This window comes from Varanus komodoensis, unplaced genomic scaffold (genome assembly GCF_004798865.1).
Source record: "Varanus komodoensis strain SLA01 unplaced genomic scaffold, ASM479886v1 scaffold37, whole genome shotgun sequence".
NCBI lineage: Eukaryota > Metazoa > Chordata > Lepidosauria > Squamata > Varanidae > Varanus > Varanus komodoensis.
In genome coordinates, this window is record NW_025335889.1 from 1,127,223 (window position 1) to 1,146,005 (window position 18,783).

The window sequence follows — 18,783 nt, forward strand, 5'->3', positions numbered from 1 at the left end:
TACAGCCTCGCGGAGCCGCTGGTTCGAGCCTCGGCAGCGCCGATAGAGGAGGGTGAAGGGAAAGGGAAGGCGTGAAAAAGGGTGGTTTCGTTGAGCACCGCCGGTGGCCGGCTCCTCATTCATGCAGCGGCGGCGGCGGCGAAGGATCGGAGGCAGCAGGAGCGGCGCGGAGGGAAGGAAGGACTGAAAGTAAGCAAGCGAGCGGGGAGCCGCCGCCGCCGCCGCCGCCGCCAAGTCAGCCGCCGGCTCCGTCAGCCGCGGCGTCGTCGTCCTCCGTGGGATCGCCCGGAACGGCGGCTGGGGCGAGGAGGGGCCGGACCATGCGGTGGAAGCGGAGCCCTTGGAGGCCTTGGCGGCTTCCCCGGCGCTCGCTGCTGGCCGCCCTCTTCCTCTTCTCGCTTTCCTCGTCCTTCCTCTACTTCGTCTATGTGGCTCCCGGCATCGGTAAGTGGGAGGGAGGCAGCAGGCGCGCGGGCGGATGGGTGGGTTGGGGCATGCGAAACAACGGGCCGGCGGCGCAGCTCGCCTCAGGCACCCCGGGAGTGGGGAGCGCGACGGGCGCTGAGCGGGAACGGTGCCCGCCGCTGAGGAGAACGGAGCGAGGCAGGGAGACGCGCCGCGGCGCGGGGGGCCCCCTTCACGGGGGAGGGGCGCGCGCGCGCTCGTATTTTGGGGTGGGCAGCGCTTGCACCTCAGCCTAACGGTCGGAGGAGAGGAGCGGAGCGGATGCTGCGGGGAGGACGAGGTGGGGTGAGGAGAACCCCTCGCCTGGGCCCGAGGCCCGCCCGCCGCCGCCGCCTCACAAGCCGTGCGGCGCGCGCGTCCTTCCCTCACGCCATCCCGCCCTCTGTTGCCGCAGCCTTGGGCGGGCTCCGCGTCCCCCCCGGGGGAATCGTCGCCAGAGCCGGGGCCACCCGGGCCTTTTCGTCGCTTCCCCCCTCCCTCAAACCCTCCCTCGAATTTGCAGGCGTCGAAACTTCGAGAGAGCACGCCCGGAGGGGGTCGTCTTCTGCCCCTTTTCCGGACCGCGTGTCTCGCGCGCCCCATTCTAAGAACCTGGATGTTGTTCACCATTCTCTTGCTGTTCGCCCCGCCAAAGCAGCGCCTGTATCCTGTCGGGGTGTTGCATTTCATTATTTCACCGCATTGTAGCACGCCTGTAGTCATTTGTCTGTTGGTGTAGGTACGTTCTTACTCAGATTTTTATGTGAGATGTGTATGTGTGTAGACAGATGAGAGAGACGCTATATCTTTAATTGGGCTTTCTTAATTTCTAAAAGCAAGAATTGTCCATTTGGGCTTTGTAGTCATATCCTTTGTTGACCGGTATAATAGTTGGGGTCTTTCTATTTTTTTTTTATAAATAGACGAGAGAGTTCCTTGACATAAACGGGGCCAGTTCTTCCCAAGGTGTGATTTCACTGTTCCTCATTTCTTTCTTCCTCACTCTTGCATTGCTGACCTTGAGTAATTCACCACTTTATCCTTTCTAGCTCTAGGTAGGCGATGGAGAGGAGAGATTAGGTGTTTACATGAGAGGATGGGTGGGTATAAATTTCCTTTCTCCCTGCTACCTCAGATATTTACATAGGCCTCAGGGACAGAATTATTCTTCTGGATGATGGCGAGAGTATTGGACCGGCTCCTGAATAATTCTCAAATGGGTATTTCTTAAAAAAAAATCTAGAAGAAACCTGTAGGTAGGCCCTGCAGGTTATAATCAGCAGTGGTGTCAAGTACTGGAAGACAATTAATTGATTTATAAGACATGCTTGTTGCTTTCTTCTCTTGCCCATGCTTCCAAATACCACCAGGTATCTGTGTTTTAGGGTTAGTATTTTAGATAGGTTTTAGTTAATTGGGATGTTCTACAAGGTATCTTTTGCAAGGATTTCCCTTCACTGATGTCGAAAAGGTTGCACTTCCTGTGACTGCTATTTTCTGACTTCAGTGTCTGCTGTTTATGATCCTATTTTTGGTGAAACTAAAAAAGATTTCAGTAAGCTTTCTCTCAGATCTGCTACCTCATTATTGTTAACTTTGCATTAAGACTACAGTATTCTGTCTGAGAATAATAGCATTCAGGCTTTTCTGGTGCTTGTACCTAAGGTATATAAAAATGCTTCAGATTGTCTTTGCATACTTTTTTGTTACATCAGGAATGCTTTATAGGTAACAGCTGATTCAGTGCTAGGAGCTGCAGAATATTTTGGATTCCCAACTCCAAGATCAGAGAAAGTACTCTGACCTCAAGATTGGAAACTGGATCTCTGACACCCCTCTCTGTTGAGCTGGTACAGAAAGAAATGCACTGCCTGTGTCTCCCAAGTCAGGAATACAATCTAAGAGAAAGGAAAAAGGCAGTGTTTCAGTGGGAGGAGAGGAAACTGAAGACACCAGGATCTGAGCTGCCCTGAGATCTAGCTTCCTTCCTTCTCCCTCCAAAATACTTTTGCTAGAGGGCAAGAAGGACCATCTAGTAGAAATGAAAGGTGTGACAACAGGAAGGCAAAGTAACTTCTGCTGTTCCTACTGCCCTATGTAGGATATTCATAAAGTTTACCAAACTTGAGGGTACAACCCATAGAATTGTCCCATAATACACCAAATCCATTAAACGACTAAATTCTGCCTTTCAAGCTAAATGTCTGATAGTATGGGTATTTAGCTAAATGCTATGCAGGCTAGCCTGAGCATCAGTTGCTTTAGTCATGGGTAAACACATAGCATAATTACAACTGTAAAAACATTAAGTTGGGTTTATTGCTTGTTAAGGAGATATAGTGAAAATCATGTAACTTGTGCTCTGTAAGGCATTCTGACCTAGGGAACTTTGTGCAGTACAAAGTTGGTGTTTGTTTTTCTTTTCTTTAAATTGGCATTGCTTATCTACTACTGAGCAAATAGGTGAAAAAAGCTAGCTATTTGCATGTATGTATCTATTTTTTATTCACATGCACTGACTATATGCTCTTAAACATTTAGTTAAAATTAGTTAATAAACAATTTATAAGAATCAGCAGAGGACATAACTAATCAGTATAAAATTGCCATAAAATCAGTACATTTCACAACTATGCATTTGGTGATAATAGCACTTCTGAAATGGCCAAGGACGTGGACCCAGGAGATCGGTTGATGGGAAGATATTTCAAAGTGCAAGGCCACCACTGAAAAGTCTATTTTATGGTGAAGGCAATTAATCTTAGGCAACTGCATTAGTTTTTGTTGATTGACTATCAAGTCTTATATGAATTATTTCCTTAAGAGTGCAACTATTTGAGTAAGAAACATGTAAGAAGAGTGATAATGACTGGATTACTATGTGAAGAATATTATCTTCACAAGTGAAATCTGAGATGTGTTGAACAGTCCACAAATGCATTCACCAATTCTGTCTTGTTGACATCACACAGAGCCTCAGAATATCTTGTAAGGCAAGGTGTCAAGTTGCTTTTAGCACAATGTGAATAAACCCTCATCCTCTAAGCTGCTTGATAGGTGGGAATCTACCCTACAGCTGCACCAAGCCTTTGAAGTACTCTGGTTAAGACCTTTGCTGTCTGTCTTGGAAATGGGTCTGATTCAGTAACAAGCCCAAAGTTTGGTTGGATGCCAAAAATGGCTAAGATTGGTGGATCCTTGGATGTATTGGGTGGATATTGTTGTTGTAACTGACTTAAGGTAATTGGGAATGTATGAATGAATGCCCTCCAAAATGTCCTGTATTTGACAGCCTACTCAACTCTTGTAAACTCCAAGCTGTGACTTCCTTTATGGAATCAATCCCTCTCATTTTTGTTCTTCCACTTCTGCCTTTGACTTTCCCTAACATTGGCTTGCATACTTTTATGAAAAGGTGACTTTGTTAATGGTTACTAGCTTTCATTTATCTTGATCATAGCTGAATCAGTGAAGAACTAAAAGCTATGTACTCTTGTGTTTATACAATAATACTATTTAGCAATAGGTTAAAAGTTATTTAAACTTGAAATAACCTTTAGCAAAGAAGTGTCTGTGCATTTGTACAGCGCTTATGCAAGCATCCATATACTCCTGTTACGCCAAGTTTAGGTTGATGCTAGATGCAAACAGTGGGCTCAGTCAGAGCTCCCCTATTTGTCCTTAGAATCCTAGGCATTTGCAAGAGAGCCTGTTCTTAAGCTTTGTCCAACTACAGTGTAATAATGCTGAGGCTATTGCAAGACTTTCTTGAGTGTTATTGCTGTCTGCTAGCTTGCCACTTGTTTCTGAAATTAAACACTGAAGAGTAGAAATTAGGAGCAATCTGGGCTAAATCTAGGTTATAACAGGTTTTTCAGCCAGTTTAGGGAACAGCTGGTGATCCAAAATTATCTTTGGCATTATAATTTGGTTCAGTTTCCCTATGCTATGGCTTCAGCACTGATACTTAGTCTTTAGAGGTCCTCTCATTTTCTTGTAGCTTTGATTATTTTTCCTAAGATAAGCCCAAACATCTGGAAGTCAGAACATTTGGGAAGGCTATATTCACCTCTCAAAGTGCCACAAGACTTGTTGAGTTTGGTGCAAGGAAGTAGTATGGCAAACCTGCTGCACACATTGAATTCCTGAATTAAATAGGCAAAATAATTCAATTTGGTAGTTAGAAACTTGTAGAAGTTCAAACATAGGTATTCAAAAGATGACCTCAGCACATAAAATTAGAATTTGAGAGAAGTTAAAGAGTTACTTTTCCCACAATTGGATATGTTGTATTCTAAGTAATACTGCTCAATCTGCCACTAGCAATACAAGCATAGCCCAGAAGCCATGGATTGTGGGTTACCATTTGCTTGATAAGCCTTGCTATTCTGCAATTCCACATGAGATTTATACTGCCCTTGTATACTGTAAGTTCAGCAATGAGAAAAACCTGTCTGAGACCCTAAAGAACTGCTCTGGGTGAGGTGGGGTGGACAATATTAGACTAAATGGACCAATGGTTCGACTCTCTATGAGGTAGTTTCAATCTAGGGGCTGGCTTAAAGCAGTCCTGAAAAATGTCTTTCCCATTGTAGTCCTATTGTTATATACACCTAAGATTTTTATCAGTGGGCTGTCTTTGGGTGTTCCGACCAGGTGGCTCTGAGTGAAAGCTGTTTTGGTAGTGGCAGCTCAGTAATAGAACACCTAAGCAGAGAGGCCTCTAGTGTCTGATGTGATTTTCTGTTGGCACTAAGCAAAGATCTTTTCAGAATGCTGTCGTTTTTAAAATCCAGTTAACTTTTATGTTTTATTCTCTGTTCCTTTTATTTGATCTTGTATATCTTAATGTTGAGTATGTTTTAATGCTGCATCATGTTTTTATTATTTGTATTGCACATTCTATTTTTAAATTGTTTATAATTGTCTACATCCTTGACAACTTTGTTATAGTATGACCATTATTGAAATTAAATACTTTCTAAGTATTTTTTGTGTACATCTAATACATGTTCATGGCACATTAAGGACCTCTTATTACTTTTATTTCTATGCTGGCCAATATATATACCACCCAAGTTCTTTGCTAAAAATAAATTTGATAAAAATACAATATAAAAAGTATAATTAACAATAAAAACTTCATAAAATTTCATTAGGTTGTTAACATTTGTTTTTAAATTTCTAAACAGCTATGACAGGTTCATATAGCTTGACCTGCTAAGCCCTCCCCTCATTTAAAATTTAGAACTATTGCATAGTTCTCATCATAGAGGTCACCAAAAGTTTAGTAAAGCTGGTTTCGGGTGAGCCTCAGTGGAAAGTTCATTCTACTGCCAAAGAGAAGAGTTGTTGCCATCAACAAGCTTCTCTCAGAGTTGGTATTTGGAGGGAGGACTCAGGTGTTGAACATTGTATTCCTGTGGATTGCAGTTGGAAGAGGTGTTCCATCAGGTATTGTGGTCCCAAGCTGTGTAGGGCTTTATAGGTTAAACCAACACTCTGAATTAGGCCTGAAAGCCTATATGCAAGTTGACCAGAATTAGTATTATATGTTTGGACCTTTTGGTCCCAGTTATCAACCTGGATACCTCATTTTGTATAAACTGCAGGTTCTGAACATTTTGCAAGGAGAGCCCCACATAGAATGCACTACAGTAGTTTAGTATAGAAATTACCAGAGCATGAATGATTGAATCTAGGCTATACCTAACCAGATAGCCTAGCTATGCCACCAGCTGAAGTTGGTAGAAGGCACTGTATGTTACTAAGATCACCTGATGAATCTTCAAGTTACAAAGTGACAAAGATGGATCAAGTTATGATCCTTCAAGGGGAGTGTAACCCCACCCAAAACAAGTTGAGTTCACTCCATCCAGTAAGAGGAACCACTCACCAATAGCATCTCAGTATTTGCTGGAGTGATTTTTGGTTTGCAAGCCCTCCAGTCCATTGTCACAATCAAGACACCAGTTTAGCACTTGCATGCCCTCACCTGCTGAATATGAAAATGAAAAATAGAGCTGCATGTCATCAGCATACTAATGACAATGCAGCACAAAACCTCCAGATGATGCCCACTCTGGTTTCATGTAGATGTGGGACAGCATAGGGGACAAGATTGATCCCCAAGGACGCTCCAGATTGGAGAAACCATGGAGCTAAGCAATATTCCCCAAACATCACCTTCTGCAGCTGTCCCATCTAAGTAGGAAAAGATCTTCTGCAAAGGAGTGGAACACCCCACCACCACCTCAGCCAGCTGTCCCAGAAAATACCATGGTCAATGGTACTGAAAGCTACTGAGAGGCCCAGGGGCTGGGGTGTTCAGTAGCTCCACTAATTTCCTGATATAAGTCATCAGAGTAGCTAAAGCTGTTTCTGTCCAAACCCCTGCCAGAATTCCAGAAGAAATGGATCCAGATAATCCATCTCATCCAGGAATGCCTAGAACTGGTTGTCTACAACCCACTCAAGAACGTTGCCCAATAAGAGAGCATTCACTGTCTACTTAAAGTTATTAGGCTCTTCCTGGTCCAGAGAAGGCTTTTTCAGGAGTGTCTCACTTTCATCTCTTTAAGTCAGCAGTGACTACTCCCAGTTGTAAAGAGGCATTGATCACTTGCCTGCCCCAGCCGGTGGTTCCTTCCTGCTAGGTTTTCTAAGCCATGTGATACAAACATATTAACATCCTTGAGCTTAACCAACTGAAACTTATCCAATAAAACTCGAAAAGGCTGTACTCTGGGTACTTCACCTGATTCAGCAGCTATAAAGTTGGAATGTAACTTCTTGTGGATGTGAGAGACTGTAATCTGAATGTGCCTAGCAAATCCGACAGGTCTAAGACATCCTTGAGGGCAGCATATAATAGGTGCCAGGTGACCCTGATAAGTGTCGCTGGGCAGCAAAGAGAAGACTGAGCATAGGCAGTGACATGTTGTTTCCTTTCTGCCCTCACTGCTCCTCAATATAACCAGGCTGTAGGCACATACCAGGACTGGGTTGCATCAGGTAGAAGTTCTTTGACATCTGTGCTTAAAGCAGTTCCAGTGATGTCAGGTCTGTGGTGTACGGGCTCTACTGCAGGACATATGCTCAGCTTGTCAAATGCCTAGGTTTTCTCTGTATTCCAGAAATTCTGCAAGGATTCAGTAGACTGACCAGCTGTATCAGTGGGCTCTGCAGAAACCATCCATTTCCATTAGCCTCTGGGATCAGACGATTTTAATAGGCCTCCCACCCCTGCAGAGGGGAAAAGCTGTTGATAGTCTGTTTCTCAGCAGGTAGTGATCTGACCATGAGAAAGGGACCAATTTAAATTCCTCCATGCTCAGATTGTTATCCCCACACCCTGCATAAAAAGCCTAGTCTAGAGTGTGACCTGCTACATATGTTGGACCAATGAAATATGGGACAGTCCCGTGATTTTCATGGCAGCTATGAAATCATGAGCTGCCCCATCCAGGATACCCTCAACACAGATGTTAACATCCCACAGGACTAATAGCCTGAGGGACCTCAGCATTGCAACCAACACTGCTTCCATCTGTTCAGATGGGTTCTGTTGAGCAGAATAGGCAGTACACCAACAATCCCTAAACTGGCCCAGTGCAAAATCCATACACTCCACACCAGTAGTCAGATGGACATGGAACTTGGGGTGGGAGAGAAGTCCTATATATCATAGCTATCACCTCTCCTTGTTCTTCAAGTCTATCTTCATTCTGAACCAAGTACCCTAGTGGGCATAACTGGGAGAGACTAACTCCTCCCTGTTTGTCCATCCAGGCCTCAATACTGGATGCCAGACAGCCACCTCATGTGCTGTTAAGATTGTAAATGGGGGTGGGGACTTGTTTTGTGTCAGTCTGGCATTTAAAAGCAGCATCCAGATATCTGAGGGCAAGGTGGGCAACCACCAGGCCTGTGAAAGCAAGGAGTACCACAATACTCCTGAGTTACAAATGTCTTGAGTTATAAACAACCTGTACTTACGAACTGCCATAAAGCCTATCAATAAAAAAAAACTGTGGACAATAGACAGGAAGTGAAAGAAGAGAGAGGGAAGGCCTCCAGAGCATCATCATAGAGAGAGAGGAAGTGAAAGGGTAGAAAGGGATGCCTTCAAAGCATGCCTTCCTGCCCTGCATATCTGGAGAAGGAAATCTTTCTGGCATTTCCTTGATGCAAAGAGGAGGCACTGATGAGTTTCAGTGAGGGAGAACAGCTAGAAATATCCACGGTTTTTCCACTTTCGTTGGGGTCCTGCAGCCCTAATCCCCATGAGTGTGGAGTGTTGACTATATGTGATCTGACTTGCATACAGATTTGACTTAAAGACAAATTTTCATTTTCTCAGGAAATGGAATCTTTTTTGTAATCCCAGGGACTGCCCGTACAACATAGCCATTTCTAATGTTAGGGGAAGCATCTCTCCCCACCCCATACTCCCCTGAAACATCTCCTCCTTTGGTGTTATCCCCTTCAAGGTTGTCACTGCTGAGGCATTGCAACTGCATTCCTCAGACTGGCAGTTGAAGGCCTTCCCAAAGGGAAGCCAAGGTGGATTTGATTTAAATCACTAGTTAGTAGGACTGGATTTAAATCATGGTTTTCTACATAACTTGCACACATTCATACCTTATCATAGTTAGAGGAACTTCATTAAAATATTCCCAAAATGGTCTCTTTTACAGCATGGTGCCCTTATAGGTTTTCTCTTCTAGGGAAAAATGATACGATAAACTTTAGGCTATACACAAAAAGATCCAAAGGCCTGTGGAGTATTCTCCTCTGAAGGGTTCAATTTCATTTTTACTGCTTGCCACTCCCTTGGCACACTTAGCTTCTTGTGCAGATTTGTTCTGCACCCAACAACCTTTTGTTCATTGAATTTTTTGAAATGTAGCACTTAAGAGGTAAGGGGTTAACTCTGTGTACACAGATCTACAAGGAACAATGGGATTAAAGTCTTTTTCTCTCAACTGTTGTGTGTTTATTTTGTAACATTTTGCTGTGAAGAGGCATGTGATCTCCACAGACACAAATTTACAGTTTTGAGAACTGTAAACCCAAGCATCTGTGTTTATATCTTCTAGATAGAAAAAATGCCCAATAATATTACAGAAACCTCTGGAAAAGCATGATATTAATCTATTGTGAATGGATTGATGGAATTCATTTACCAAAAGAAGTAAACATTGCTTGAATATACAGTTTGGTTTTACATAATTCAAAATTAATCCTTATTTCATGATGAATAACCTTTGAACTAAATTTTTTCCTCAAAAAGCATTTCATTTTAAAAAATTCAATTGTGTGTGTGTGTGAGAGAGAGATTGATTGATTGATTTGTATTCAGGGACGTGGTGGCAGCTCCCTTGCTAGCTACAGCATTTTTTCTGGTGCCAGTCCAGCAAAAGTACAACCAGAGTTCTGGAAGAGTTACTTGGTGGCTGTTGTTGTTATTGTTGTTGTTCATCGCGAAGTCGTGTCTGACCCATTGCGACCCCATGGACAACATTCCTCCAGTCCTTCCTGTCCTCCACCATCTCCCGGAGTCCACTTAAGCTCACACCAAGTGCTTCAGTGACTCCATGCAGCCACCTCATTCTCTGCCGTCGCCTTCTCCTTTTGCCATCTTAGTTATGCCATGCCTATTTAACTTATATGCAGAGCACATCATGAGAAAGGTGGGGCTAGATGAATGACTAGTTGGAATTAAGATTGCTGGGAGAAATAACAACCTCAGGTTTGCAGATTATGCCACTCTAATGGCAGAAAGTGAAGAGGAACTAAAGAGCCTCTTGATGCGGGTGAAGGAAGAGAGTGCAAAAGTTGACTTGAAAATCAACATTAAGAAAACTAAGATCATGGCATCTGGTCCTCTCACTTCCTGGCAAATAGATAGGGAAGAAATGGAGGTAGTGACAGATTTTATTTTCCTGGGCTCTGCAGATGGGGACTGCAGCCAAGAAATTAAAAGACGCTTGCTCCTAGGGAGGAAAGCTATGGCAAATCTAGACAGCATACTAAAAAGCAGAGACATCACCCTGCCAACAAAAGTGCGTATAGTCAAGGCTTTGGTTTTCCCAGTTGCAATGTATGACTGTGAAAGTTGGGCCATAAGGAAGGCTGAGCGCTGAAGAATTAAGGCCTTTGAATTGTGGTGCTGGAGGAGACTCCTGCGAGTCCCTTGGACCGCAAGGTGGTCAAACCCATCAGTCCTAGAGATCAACCCTGACTGCTCTTTAGAAGGCCAGATATTGAAGATGAAACTCAAATACTTTGGCCACCTAATGAGAAGGAAGGACTCCCTGGAGAAGAGCCTAATGCTGGTCACAATAGATGGCAAAAGAAGCAGGGAATGGCAGAGAATGAGGTGACTGCATGGAGTCACTGAAACAGTTGGTGTGAGCTTAAGTGGACTCCGGGGGATGGTGGAAGACAGGAAGGCCTGGAGGAATGTTGTCGATGGGGTTGCGATGGGTCGGACACAACTTCGCAACTAACAACAACAACAACCGCTTTTCCTACTCTTTTATTGACTATGAAGGCTACTCCATTTCTTCTGAGGGATTCTTGCCCACAGTAGTATACTTGATGGTCATCTGAATTAAATTCATCCATTCCTGTCCATTTTAGTTCACTGATTCCTGAGATGTCGATGTTCAGTCTTGTCATCTCTTGTTTGACCACATCCAGCTTGCCTTGATTCATGGATCTTACATTCCAGGTTCCTATGGAGTATAGATGTTGGAGCATCGGACTTTCCTTTCACCACCAGATACATCTGCAACTGAGTGTCCTTTCGGCTTTGACCCAGTCGCTTCATTCTTTCCGGCGCTACTAGTACTAGCCCTCCACTCTTCCCCAGTAGCATATTGGACACCTTCCGACCTGAGGGGCTCCTCTTCCGGCATCATATCTTTTTGCCTTTTGGTACTGTCCATGGGGTTTTCATGGCAAAGATACTGGAGTGGGTTGACATTTCCTTCTCCAGTGGATCATGTTTTGTCAGAGCTCTGCTATGACCTGTCCATCTTGGGTGTCCCTGCACGACATAGTTCATAGCTTCATTGAGCTACGCAAGCCCCTTCGCCACGACAAGGCAGTGATCCATGAAGGAGGTTACTTGATTAGTGTCAGTTAAATGGTCCTGCCTGTGGATTGGGCTATATAGTTGTCTCTTGGACCATATGCCTCATACATTCCTTATGAATTTTTCCAAGATCCCAATCTCAACTGAACTAAAATAACATTTGATTTTCACAGTCTCGAAATATAATTAATGGCTAACTGGAAATGCAGTGTAGTCTTAGGCAAGATTGCAATTACTTTGTAACTATATGTAGTTTATAGGAAATACTATTCTAACTATTTCATATTTACACCACATCTCCCTTTGCACATTATGTCTAGATCATAAAGAAGAGCTGCTTTTCATCTGATTAAGCTATACAATGTTCACTTTTGGAACAGAAAGCTGTTTGACCATCAGTAGCATAGCTCTTCTGCTTTCTGTGCTTATCAGAGCAAGCTCACTAAATGAAGTCTCTGTGCATCAGCCATCACATTTTATTTGTGCCCATGCAATTATTGTTCTATGATATGTATTTCAGTGCTAAAACTGAGTATGCCACCAACATAGCAATAGCTTGAGAAAGCTAATTTTCACTGCCACTCTCAATAATTACCTTAAGACAAGCTGTTACCAAGTGTGGGTACCAGCTTTTCGTAATATTTGTTTTTTTTAATATAATAAGTTTTATTCAAAATAACCCTACAACAAAGAAAAACTAAAAACAACATCAATCATCAGAAACATCAGACCTGTCGGGTCAGCCCCCACATTTTTTTCCATTTGTGATAACTTAGAAACATATTTAAATCTATACAAAGTCCCATTTCTCTAGTCAATGATAAAAAGAGTCCCAAGTTTGATAGAAATCAGTATCTTCTTTCTCCTTCAATGATAAAGTCAATCTATCCATTTCTGCACAGTCCAGGATTTTTTTTAGGATCAGTTCGTCAGTGGGTGGTTCTTCACTTTTCCAATGTTGAGCAAATGCAATCCTCGCTGCAGTAATTACATGTAAAATCAAGTACATTTCTTATTTATTAATATCAGCTTTTAGTACTATTTGGACTAGCACAGGTTTTTGTTAAACAGAAAAAAATATTCAATTGCAGTGTCTCTTATTGTAAACATAAAGTCAAGCTGGGAAACGTTTACAGCATTTGGGCCATATCAGCAGTGCATGAATTCATATCTGTTTCCCTTATTCTAGTTTTATGAAATCAGAGTTGTCAAACTATTGTTTTATGCGTATATTGGCGCTTGGAATGTTGGCATTTTGGTGGCCATATGAGAAAGCAGGTAAAAGTTAGAAAAATAATAATTTAATCTTTCACATGATTACATCCTTATTGCATGATACAACACAGAACGCTCTATGTGGGGCTGCCCTTGAAAACGGTCTGGATACTTCAGCTGGTACAGAATAGAGCTGCCAGGCTGCTGACAGGGACCGGTCATTACTCTCACATGACGCCGGTCCTCTATCAGCTCCACTGGCTTCCAGTTGAAGTTTAGGCCCAATTCAAGGTGCTGGTTTTGACCTATAAAGCCCTAAACAACTTGGGACCAGGATAACTGAAGGAACATCTCCTTCCTTATACACCCTCATGTCCCTTAAGATCTGCGGGAGAAACCCTGCTCCAGGAACCCTATGTAAAAGAGGTAAAAAGGACATCAACTTGAAGAAGGCCCTTCTCTGTGGTGGCTCCCAGACTCTGGAATGTGCTCCCCAGAGAGGAATGCCTGGCACCAAGTTTATACTCTTCAGAGCCAGGTCAAAACCTTTTTATTTAAGCGGTATTTTAAAATTGTTTTAATGGTTTTTGCAGTTGCTTTTGCTTTGTGTTGAGTTAATCTGATTTATTTGATGTCTATTGTTCTATACAGTACTATTTTAGTTGTTACTGGATGTTATTAGATGTGTTAAATTGTTCTTTTAAATCGCTGTAAGCCTTCCTGAGATATTCATATAAAGGATGGGATACAAAAGTTTTTAATAAATAAATAAATGGCCACTTTTCAGAACATACTCAGGCTTGCTTCTTAATAGAAATGTATAAGCTCGCTCTGTTAAATATCCTTTTTTGTTGTGTTTTTCAAAGTACTTTCTGCAGTGGTGGAAGGTAGAAATACATATTTACTATTTTAAAATCCAAGTTTGGCTTGCATTCCATTGTGGATTTATAATCTTTCTTTCCAAACCCAGTTATGAACAGTAACATTTGTTGCAAAAATCCATGCATTTCTGAAAGTTTCATTACAGTTCAGAAAAAAACTATGAGAACAATGAGAATGAGTGAAAGCCAAGTTAAAGATTTTCCCATACCTACATCATTATGGATGTCAAATTCAGCAACTAACTGGTGTGTAGTATTTAGCCTACATTAAAGTGGGAGAAGTCCAATAAACTGGTTTACACATTTTACTTTAAAAAAAAATCAGCTGCATTTATTCAACTTAAGCCATACTGGGTTTTTTTCTGTTATGTAGAAACAAGTGTTAGTTTAGCTCTCAGCAGCTGGCTTTTCTGTCTAAGTTCAACATTCCTTCAGACTATAGTCCCAAACATTTAAAGTCTGTCACCCTCTAAAAGCCTGGGACAGGTTCATTATAACAAAGTTGAAGCTCATTTTATCTCCAACCATAAACAATAATGAATAAAATCTTGTATATATTAATATGGTTGTGAGTGCCAAAGTGATTTAGAAACACAGTTGTGCAGCATTTCTGAACTTGGAATGTTTCTGAACTTGGAATGTTTCAGTTTCTTCCCTCTCCTACAATGAGTAGAGGTAGATCCTCCCTGGAAGAATAAAAATGGATGGTCATGACTTCCATGTTAGACATGCCAAAGCATAGTCAATTCAGTTTTTATTGTTTGTTGTTCCCCAGGGAAGGGCAGAAAATTAAAACAAATGGAGGAAGTCATCTGGATGGACCTGCAGCATACTTCAAATAAAGATGTAAAAGGTTTATGCTAACCAGAGAGTCCTTTGTTCTTAATTGAGTACAAAGAAAGACACAGCCATTTTCTTCTACACATTGCTTTATGGAAGAATTTCATAATAGCTTTCTAATCTTTTTATGACTATTGCTTATGGGTTCCTTTGAGATTTGCATTGTAAGTGGTTGTCACAGTTACCAGGACTAACTCATGACTGCTTTACTGTCAATTGGTTGGATCCAGATTTAGTCCTACATCAAGTAGATCCATTGAAATGAATGGGACTTAAGTTCTAACAACAGTCTTTCTACTGTACTTATTTATTGTGTATTATAAAACAAAACAATGCCACAATGTTAAAATAGCACCCCCCCAAAAAAGTATTACCGGGGGGGGGGGGTTGGATAAGACTAGAAAAAGATCCACAACACTAGATATATGTCTGTTATATAATCTTATCTATTACTAAAATATAACAAAATACATTTATTTTATTGTTAAAAATAACTGATAAACCTCAGCATAGGCACCCCAATGTATAGTTCCATTTGTAAATTATGCCCAAAGACATTCTAAAACAATGTTTCATTAAATCCTCCACCCACTGTTACCATAGGTGGTTGTTTATCCTTCCAAAGTTGTAGTCTTTTAGTAGTCCAGAGGGCATGGGAAATCTGTATATCTTGACCTTGTATTAAATCCGAAGAGACAGGTAGGTCAAAAGGATATATGTATCATTCAGTATTAAAGAGCTTTCCAACACACAATTTTTATCTGAATTATTACCTCCTCCCAAAAGGAAACTACTATTGTGCATTGCCAAAGCATATGAAGAAGAGAAATATTAGTTGCAGTACACCTGCAACAATTGACTAATTTAATTTTTAAAGAGACATTATGGCTTCCCATACACTAAAAAAAGTTCTTGATGAATTAAATGTAGCTTACAATCTATGACCCCTTCTGAAGAAACAACAAAGTACTCACTGATAGAACAGAAGTGGAAACTCAGATTCATTGTTTCATTCTTGGTTGAAAACTTGTGTATCATATTCATTCATGGGTAATAGGTATTTATACACATGAATTGCAGCCTAAAGTAGCTTTTCAAGTCTCTGTCAATACTTCCAATAACATAGTCAGCTCTGAAGTTGTGAAAGCAGCCAGACCAAAATTGGATTCTAATAATTATTGCAATTGCATATATTGCTATGCAGCCCTAGCTGGCAATTTATAATTAATGTGCAAAGCAGAAAATGGCAAACAGTTATTGTCAATGGTACTGGCAAAATGATCTAAAGTAAAAATCTGCCTACATATCCATTTTCACAAAATGAGCATTTTCTTGCCAATCTTTAAATCCAAATTTCCCTGTAAAGTTAATTTTGCATGTGGAAATCATTCAAACTGCAGTTGATAAGAAATATTCCTCACAGTTTGCTAGCTCCCACAAATGGAAGAGACACATTTATTTATTTTAGTATAATGAGAGCCCAGTGCAATCCCTTTGGGAAGAAGATCTAGAAATGAAATTCCAGAACTGACTGGGGAGGGATGGAAAAGATCTAAGTGGAAAAGATTAAAATCTAGCCCAAGTCAACAAATAGGCCTGATGTATAAGTATAATTGAATGAATACCATGTAAGCCGTAAACAATTTGAAGTTTTACATTCTTTTAGGTATTTATCTTACCCCATAGACTTAGCTTTAAAGATGTTTATCTGACTATGTCATTTGAAATAGCATTAATCAACTTATTTCTGATATTTCTAAGATAAGTACTTCCAAATGATAATCAGTCTCTCTACTCAAAGTATGGCTACATCTGGATCCAACCCAGAGTGTTTCAACAAAAGACAGAGAAATGAAGTGGTAGTTCAACTTCTCAATGAGGAGGGCAAATTGATAACAGATGACAAAGACTGATGGGATTGGTTCCTACTTTGGCTCAGTCTTCCCAAAAGCAGGTCTGTGACCCTCCTAGCAGAAATTTATAGTCATATTTGAAGCTTGAGTTTAATAGACAAATGGTCAAGGAACACCTAATTTCTTTGAATGAGTAACAAATCTCCAGGGCCTCATGAACTGCATCCTACAGTAATGCAGACTGTCAGAAGAAGTCTCAGAACCGTCATTATCTTTAAGAAATCATGTAGGATGGGGGAAGTGCTGGATGACCAGAGGAGTGCTAATATTGTCGCTCTCTTCAAAAAGAAGGAACCTGGAAACTACAGACTAGGTAGTGTGACATAATCCCTGGGAAAATTCTGGAGCAGACAATATATTAGTCTGCAAGCGAGATGAAGACAATGTGGTAATTACTGGAAGCCAGCATGGATTTATCAGGAACAGTTCTTGCCACAGCAGTCTTATCTCCCTTATGGACTGTGGGAATATTGTGGATATAATACAGTATAATATATCTTGACTTCAGCAAAACTTTTGACAAAGTGCCCCATGACATTCTGATCAGAAAGCTAGTTAAAAGTGGGCTAAATGGAACAACTATCAGCTGGATCCATAGTTGGCTAAAGAATTGGACTCAAGGAGTTCTTCTTAATGTCATCTTCTCTGACTAGAGAGCAATAATGAATGGGGTACTGCAGGATCCTGGACCCAGCACTCTTCAACATTTTTATTAATGAAGAGGTGCAAGAAATGCTCATCAGATTTGCAGAGGACACATGGATGAGAGGGCCGACCTGGCTTCCATCACAGAGACCTGGGCGGGTGAGGGGGGGATGTCACCCTCTCACAACTGTGCCCGCCCGGGTACCTGGTCCAGCACTGACCACGCCTGGAGGGGAGGGGGGGTCACTCTGGTTTATCGAGCTTCTATTTCCCTTGGGCTTCCTGTCCCCTCAAGGCCGGGGCTGGAGTGCCTCCACTTGGTGTTGGGCGACCAAGACAGATTGGGGATTCTGTTGGTGTACCATGCACCCTTCTGCCCAACAGACTCCCTGCCTGAGCTGACGGAGATCGTCTCGGACCTGGTGTTGAAGACTCCCAGGATGTTAGTCCTGGGGGACTTCAATCTCCATGCCGAGATGGTTCTAACTGGGGCAGCTCAGGACTTCATGGCCTCCATGGCGGCCATGGGGCTGTCTGAACACGTCAGTGGCCCGACCCATGAACGTGGACACACTCTGGACCTGGTTTACTCGACAGGGCAGGAAGAGGGTGATTTGAGGGTGAGGAAAGTTTGACGCCCTTGTCATGGTCAGATCACTTCCTCATAAGGTTTGAGCTCGAGAGCGGGCTTTCCATCTGTAAGGGTGCGGACCAGATTGTATTGGTCCGCCCCCGGAACCGGATGGATCCTGATGGATTCCTGAAAACTCAGGTGGATTTTCTGGTTGACAAGGCTGATGATCCTGTCGATGCCCTGGTTGAACTGTGGAATGGGGAGATGACCAGGGCTATTGACATGATCGCTCCCAAGCGTCATCTCCCACCTGGCAGAGTCCATTCATCTTGGTATACACCTGAATTATGGGCAGTGAAGCAGGTTGGGAGACGTCTAGAGCATAGGTGGAGGAGATCACGGGGTGAATCTGACCAAACACACTTAAGAGCCCATTATCGGGCCTATGCTGTGGCAGTGAGGACGGCGAAGAAGAAATTCTTCTCCGCTTCCATTGCCTCCTCACAATGCCATCCGGCGGAGCTCTTTCGGGTGGTTCAGGGGCCGATACATCCTGACCCAAAGAAAGATCTCGTGCCACCCTCAAAGGCCCGCTGTGACGACTTTGCCAAGCATTTCAGGGAGAAAATTGCTCAGATTCGTCACGAGCTTGACTCTACTATTGAACCAGATTCTACCGGGGAGATGCCAATGACGCTGTCGAGTCCACAATTAATGGATAAATTTCAGTTGTTGCGGCCTGATGATGTGGACAAGGTGCTTGGACAAGTATGCCCTACCACCTGCTTACTAGACCCATGCCCATCTTGGCTACTTAGGAAAGCCAAGGACAGGATTGGGACCTGGATCCTGGAGGTGGGCAACGCCTCTTTAAGAGACGGTCGGGTACTGTCCTCTTTAAAAGAGGCAGTAGTCTGACCAGTCCTAAAGAAGGCATCCCTGGATCCAGAGGTGGCCGCCAATTATAGACCGGTGGCCAACATTGCGTTTCTGGGCAAGTTGCTAGAGCGGGTGGTGGCGGGACAACTCCAAGCACTCTTGGATGAAACTGATTATCTGGACCCATTTCAGTCCGGCTTCAGACCCGGGTGCGGCACTGAATCTGCCTTGGTCGCCCTGTACGATGACCTGTGCAGGGAGAGAGACAGGGGGAGTGCGTCCCTATTA

The 18,783-nt window shown here is 42.6% G+C and overlaps 1 protein-coding gene across 1 annotated transcript in view; it reads left to right on the forward strand.

Moving 5' to 3' along the window:
- The first annotated feature begins 239 nt into the window (after positions 1 to 239).
- B4GALT5 (beta-1,4-galactosyltransferase 5) overlaps positions 240 to 18,783 on the forward strand; it is a 74,795-nt gene continuing 56,251 nt past the window's right edge. The window contains exon 1 of the mRNA XM_044440243.1: positions 240 to 444. Within this exon, the coding sequence (XP_044296178.1) occupies positions 321 to 444 (124 nt within the window). The 5' untranslated portion in view covers positions 240 to 320. The remainder of the gene's footprint in view (positions 445 to 18,783) is intronic.